The sequence below is a fragment of the Syngnathus typhle genome, linkage group LG15 (genome assembly GCF_033458585.1).
Source record: "Syngnathus typhle isolate RoL2023-S1 ecotype Sweden linkage group LG15, RoL_Styp_1.0, whole genome shotgun sequence".
In the NCBI taxonomy this organism is placed as follows: Eukaryota; Metazoa; Chordata; class Actinopteri; order Syngnathiformes; family Syngnathidae; genus Syngnathus; species Syngnathus typhle.
Genome location: NC_083752.1, coordinates 8,603,773 through 8,610,450, shown reverse-complemented (window position 1 = coordinate 8,610,450; position 6,678 = coordinate 8,603,773). Strand labels below are relative to the sequence as shown.

The window sequence follows — 6,678 nt, the reverse complement described above, 5'->3', positions numbered from 1 at the left end:
TAATATCACATTTTTATTATATCCTTTCCACCTATGTCAACTGTCAAATTCCGTATTGAGAGCCCCGATAATATTCAGTCATTTATTAACAAGAACCACAGTTTTACGTTCTTAAAACAATATTATTGAGCCTTTAATATCACGATTCACAGGAAAACATGCATTACTTTAGCAAACAATTTGGCAACCACAATCTTATCGGAAGCCTTCCCTCTTTATTTATTAATTAAACCGTATTTATTATTTAAACTATACACACTAGATGTGCATAGTGGGGCAAATGTCAGTGTCTCCCCTGTGCCCGGGTAAATGCAGAGGGTTGCGTCAGGAAGGGCATCCGGCGTCAAAACTGTGCCAAACACTTCTCGTGCGAATCATCTGGACAAAAACGGGTCTTTCGCTGTGGCGACCCCTTCGGGGAAAAGCCGAAAGGAGCCACCACCACACTCTAATTGTGTACATATCGTCCGTACAATTATAATCCGCTAGGTGGCGGTAAAATCCAGTGGTGCAATGTGCAGCCTGCTGTATTCCAACTACCCAAAAAAAAAAGAAACGCCAATCATGTTAATTTGCTTCCCACGGGAGAGTGAGACGAATGAGACAAATGCTAAGAAGCACTGGAACTGAAAATTACACCCTACTTTCATTGTCTCTGTCCTTGAAACTGAGAATCAAACGTATCACAATATACTTAATTAACAGTGTTCAGGTAAACATTTGCTTTTACACTGTAACCGGGAATTTACTTTAATTACGAACATCTCAGAATATATATTTGACTTTATGTAGAATCCTACTCTTGTGCATATTAAACTAACACAGTCCAACCTACCAGCACTCCCTGAATTGTAAGTTTTGTTCTGACCGCCAAACTTGGCTACTGACCCGCTTGCCACGTTTCCGAGCCAGTGGACATGTTCTCTCAGTATCAAGCCCAGTTCAGTCAAGGAGAAAATTCGCACAACAGCACATGCACGATTTTTTTTTTTTTTACTCCCCCAGTTCTATTTTCCTTTTGGGGGACTACCTGACCTCTTGGCTCAAAGAACTGCAATTTTGTGTCATGCCATGAACATTCTAACGAGAAATAGGCAGAACAAAATGTGTGCACTTTTACAACAGATACATTCCTACTAAAATTCACCTCCACATTTCTAATCCTATATTCTGAAATAGGCAGTGATTGTATAATTATGCCTAATAAACAGTGGCATATCGTAGGTGGTTTTATTTAATTTTGTAATTTGCCTGGAGACAGCAGTATTTTAAGAGACAGCATAATATGTGCTCTTATTTTATTTGTGAAAACACACACAATAAGTATCCTGAGTTTGCTAATATGTGCATAGTGTTTCTCTGCTATATCAAAACAATGTAAACATGTACAGGTGACAGGTGATCAAATGACTTCACAACTTTGGCAATTTTGATCATGACATTATATGTTTGAATTTTTTTCAAGATGGGTATTTTACAAAGTGCGATTTAAAAAAAAAAAGACAAAAACAATTATATTTACATAAACAGGCAGGTGTCATCTATATAATTAAGAATAAATAGTGGTAAATCTTGGATTTACAATGAATGGTTCCCACAAACTAATCTGTGATTGCTAGAAGTTCAAATCAGCTGAAAAAAAGTTGACTCTGATCCAGAGTTTCACTCAGAGGTGATCATAGTTATAGAGTAACTGATTTATCAAACACAACATTTTGAATGTTTTGGAGTCCATCAGAGGAAACGTGAACATTTTTTAGTGAGACAATCTGCTCACTTCCGGACTTGCCATTGGTGTGATTATCAGACCCTGGACTATTCCCTCGACTGTACAGTTTATGTTCAAATTCATTCGAGTTCAAACTTGCTGTCAGCAACTTTTGGCTTGATATGGCAGAAGCTGGGATCTGATAGGGGCTCATCCGCAACCATGGTAAAGCACTGTGAAAAGTGCGGTTTCTTAGAAACGCTGATGTTGTGGAACTAGTTGGGAGCGGTGAATTCATTGCGGCAGGTGATGTCAAGTAGCTCCATGGGTATGAAAGCAATCCTCCAAAAGGTGGTAGCGAAAGTCCCTGTTGATAGAAAGAAAAGTTATTGGTACATTAGCATTTCAGCATTTCCTTATCACGAAAAAGCTTTGTATCCCAGCATACACTTACCTGTGGTACCAACACCTGCTGTGACAGCTGAAACATAAACGGAGATGGCGAGGTGGTGTTTTGAGAAGATACACCACCATTTACTCCTGAGAAAGAGGACAATAGATTTCCCATAGATGTAGACTGAATAGCCCCCGTTTTCATCAACATCTGTCCCTGGTGAAACATCAACGATGGTCCAAGCTCAAGACACTGCTGGCTGTTGGACAGAGCAACCGTCTGTAGATGTCCGGCACTGAATGATGGAGAGCTCTGTGCTTCCAATAACATACGGGATGTGGCATCTTTTATTTTACTCCCGCAGCTTTGTGGGGATTCACTCTCCATGGAAAACTTCTTACTCAACATTGCCGGCTCCTTCTTGTTACTCTTCACCATCAGCCGAAATGAAGATTCCGTCCGAGAATGGCCGGCTTGACCATCATCCTCACCTTGTAGCTCAATATCTGAATCACTTCCAGTGTTGTTCTCATCTGTTGGGAGCAAAACAGTTGCAGCATATTTTGATGCCTTACTTGATAGAATTTGACCACATATATTGGAGGGAAAAAAAAATAAAATGGGACAGTGTGATTCGAGTCAAGGCGCCAGACTTGACTTCCAGCTGACTCTAACTACTCTGGGTGCTACAAATTGAATCATGCTTGTTGTTGGGATCAACCTTTGAACAACTTCTCTCCTTGTCTGATGCTCTTTATATAACTGACCCGAATAACTAAATCATTCCTGTTACATGCTCATCAACACCCTGCCAGACTCACTTTGCACATGACACCTTCCGCTACACATAAGCAATCACTAAAAAAAAATCACAAAACATAAGGGAAAACATTAAGAAGTCATTTTAGCTAAATATTAGTGCACAAACTAAGATTTCAATTGTTTATTATTTTATAATTAAGGATTACAGAAAAGCAATCCATATTTACACAATCATCACTGACTTCAACCTATTTTGCATGTTTTTTTTCCAACCTTTGTTTTGGTGGGAAATGTTATGCCTTTAACCAATTATGATTTCAAATGTGACTTTAGTGACTAATCTTGACTAGTCTTCTTGCGATTCCTAAAAAAATGTGTACATGGTGCAAAAAGTACAACAACAAGAACAAAATGGTTATTGTGTCACCTTGACAGGTTGGCATGGATGTCACAGCCCATGATTCTTGAGGGGAGTGAAACGGGTCACTGGTTCTGGGCTGTTCCCATGAGTCATCAGAATCAGCACAGTATGTTTTGTTCTCATCCGGCGGAGAGATGTTTAAAGGATTATTCCTGCAGATCGTGAAGTGAGATTAATTTTGTCTCTGTAAAGACAATCAACGGCTGCACATTTACAAGTAGACTACCTCTTTTCTCGTCTCCCGTTTCCCGTGTCCCTGAATCCTTTGGCAAATGGGTTGTTGTCAATTTTTAGCTGGGTAATCTTGCAAAACAAGTTGCTCGTTAGTCTCTTATCAGAACATGCTTAACAGTTTATATGACACCCTCAATGTGTGACCATTTGGTTCAAGTTGTATTCCGTGTGTTAATGTCTCATACGGGTGATTTGGGTGAGGTACCTTCTCATTTTGATATGCAGTGACAGCAATAAATTCAGTCTCCGGGAAAACATACGTCATGAACGTGCTGTATGGAAGTTTCATGATGTCGTTGGCTCTCACAATATGAAATCTGGGCTGGTATTTATGCATTGAATTCAAAATTGTCTGAGGAATTAAAGACAGGTAAATTAGAAAACAAAAACGAACAAATTGCGAGACAACAATATATTAAAAGTGATTTCATATGTGACATATATGACTACTTACAAATCCATGTTTATCCGATATATTATTGGTGAGTTTCAGTTTATGGAATGCAACTGGCTTGCTCATCCACTGTTCTCCCTTGGACGGACTGTCAGGATGAATGTACATGCGCTTCGGCATCTCCGGGTCCGCTTTTCCAGCTACTATCCAGTGGGAATTGTGAAACTTATAACGAAAGTCATCAACAGTGACAATGTCCATTAGTAAGATGTATTTGGATGCTTTATTAAGTCCATCAACGTTGACTTTGAAAGGTGGGAACATCCTTCTGTAAGGAATGAAGAGAATAAATCATATCAATGTCTTTCTTTTCCCAGTGTTTTTATAAGAACTCACTGTACTGGTAGACACTCAAGGGGACCGTTAACTGCAACAAATATTTTTGAATCCCAAAAAGACTTTTTCTGTTTTGTATACAATTAGGATTGTTGTATGAAAGCAAATATTTTTAGGTTAATATGAAAATCAGGAAACCAAAAGTATATAAACAATTAGATGCAATGAAATTGGTCAAACAATTAAATGGATATTTACACGGTAAATAAATGCCAATTCTCAACCAATTAATTTCATTGATTCATATTTTCTTTTTCGTCCATCACTCACTCACCGTCCCGATTTAGTAATAACCATCTCCGTTCCCATTTTGTGGAATTGGTTCCATAAATCCTGTGATTCCAGAGTGACTTTGGGATCATCGCACAACCCGTCCCCTGGCTGCGGGTTCTTCAAGGAGCGCAACTGGGCAGCTTGGTGCTGCCGGCTCAGAGCCGCGTGCAGTCCCGCCTCGGAGCCCACCTGCTCTGGCTCAACCTCGGAGCGGGACGCCACGGCCGGGATACACAGCGTGGGAGGAAAGGAGACTTGTGAGGCGGAAAGAAAGGATGGCAAGGGCAAGGCATCCGGTCGCTGCGCTTGGAAAGGATAATAAGCCATGGCGAGCATGCATTAAGCGTTCCCCCATCAAACAGGGCAAGAATAGTTCGAACCGCTTGTCCAGGATGCACGCTGCCTCATATCCTCCCAAAAGTGGAGTTTTTCTTTTTGGAGGTGAAAAAAACCCCACAATATCCAAGAGTTCATGAATTCCAAAGAAGCTCCAGTCCAAACACTGAAATAGCTCCAGAAACTGAAGTTCTGTGTCTGAGCTGTCAGTGTAGATATGGGCGGAGTTTAACTTCCCTGACTGAAGGCGCTTCAAGACTTTTGAGACTTGCTTGAGAAATGTTTTATTCATTATGATTGTCACCAACATTTTTCCCTTCCAAAACGCATCCATGTTGTTTTACTTGTGTGCTGAATTACCTCACTTGTGCAAAAAGACAGTGCATTTTGTTAAATTGCTATTCACTGAACAATAGAAAAACAAAAGGTTCCAATGCCTTGATAGATGACAGCAAGTGTTGCTCAATTATTGCATTTGCAGAATATGAATGATAATTTCCTAATTTATCATTAAGAATCAAAAATATATGCATCGTTCAGGTCATACACAGTTGCTGGATGTGGGTTCTGTTTGCTGACAATGTCTCCAAAGTGTCTGCGAACTGAAGCAGCAAAATCCCTTTGAGACTCATGATGGATTTTAATGCAGTACAGCCTGAGGGATCGAATGTCACGGCCGTTCAGTGTCTGTTATTCAGAGAGATTCTTGTAATGAATTTGAATAAATGTTTTAAAGGTATTGTGGATCTGTGTGATAACACACCAATAATTTAGGTGAAACTTCCCATGAATAAATAAAGGCTAATACGTTTGGTGTTGTCTGTCATTAAAACATACGACACACCAATATTAACACATTTACTCGACAATAAGTGCATGTGTGCTGTTACATCAATGTGGTGCTTACATGGATTGCTGCATGGAAACATCCACTAAACCAAGTCCAGACTTGAGTGCACTTTGCAGGCTCCAGGCATGTGGGATTGTATCATCATTATAACTTTATGACGACCTTAAGCTGAAGACAACCCAAATATATGGGGAGCGAATGAAGACGAAAGCTCAGTAGAATCTGAGCGACATAACAGATGACTGTATTTCCACAGAGGGTTCTGAAAACGCAAAAGACCATCCTACCCTCTGGTATACAGCTTCAAAATTAATATTTTTTTCAGGTAAAAAAGAAACATATAACATAACCATATAACATAAATATATTTGACACATGTGTAAACACATATACACATATGCACATAGTATATACATATATATATATGCATATATGAAATCATACGTCAAAATTAATGCTTTGAAAATCACACATACCACCAGAAAAGCATAGTTAGTGGTTGCCTTTACTTCTCCACACCAGTCCACAGTTCTGGGCGGGGTATGTTTTTGTTGCCTTTCGTTTACTGGTAGGGGAATATGCACACTAAAAAATACTAAAATATTTATTTCCACAAAATGTTATTGTTGTGTGGGGCGTGGGCCGCAGCAAAACTCAATATTTATGCTATGCTTTTACTATGTTTCCAACAATAAAGTATGTGACGGCCAAATAAGTAATATAGATTGGAAAGTCCATCTCCAATGCATTCCCATTCCTACGTGCCCACTCTGGAAAATCACCATGATTCCATAAGAAGTGGCACACTTTGAGAGGAGTCCCAGAAGTGGACCCTTCTCTGTGCTCAGTTAAAAATGCATGTTTAAAGTCTATTTTTGTCGGGGCTGTGTCGAAAAATTTACACACAGTG

At 39.5% G+C, this 6,678-nt stretch overlaps 1 protein-coding gene across 1 annotated transcript; it reads right to left on the bottom strand.

The window, feature by feature from the left end:
• Nucleotides 1–1,301: 1,301 nt before the first annotated feature.
• LOC133168296 (T-box transcription factor TBX2b-like) lies at nucleotides 1,302–5,077 on the bottom strand. The gene is made up of 7 exons (XM_061299759.1): nucleotides 4,584–5,077; nucleotides 3,974–4,241; nucleotides 3,725–3,871; nucleotides 3,512–3,588; nucleotides 3,292–3,437; nucleotides 2,163–2,635; nucleotides 1,302–2,075 (listed from the first exon to the last, which is right to left on the bottom strand). Exons 1-7 carry the CDS (start codon nucleotides 4,916–4,918, stop codon nucleotides 1,683–1,685), a joined length of 1,839 nt encoding a protein of 612 aa, XP_061155743.1. The 5' UTR covers nucleotides 4,919–5,077; the 3' UTR covers nucleotides 1,302–1,682.
• Between the last annotated feature and the right edge of the window lie 1,601 nt (nucleotides 5,078–6,678).

Bases quoted from the DNA above. Each gene is read 5' to 3' on its own strand.
- LOC133168296 (XM_061299759.1), bottom strand. From the start codon at position 4,918: ATGCTCGCCATGGCTTATTATCCTTTCCAAGCGCAGCGACCGGATGCC. The intron at 3,438-3,511 runs GTAGTCTACTTG...CACGATCTGCAG, and splicing joins AACGGGAGACGAGAAAAGAG to GAATAATCCTTTAAACATCT. The intron at 2,636-3,291 runs GTGACACAATAA...TGCTCCCAACAG, and splicing joins ATCCATGCCAACCTGTCAAG to ATGAGAACAACACTGGAAGT.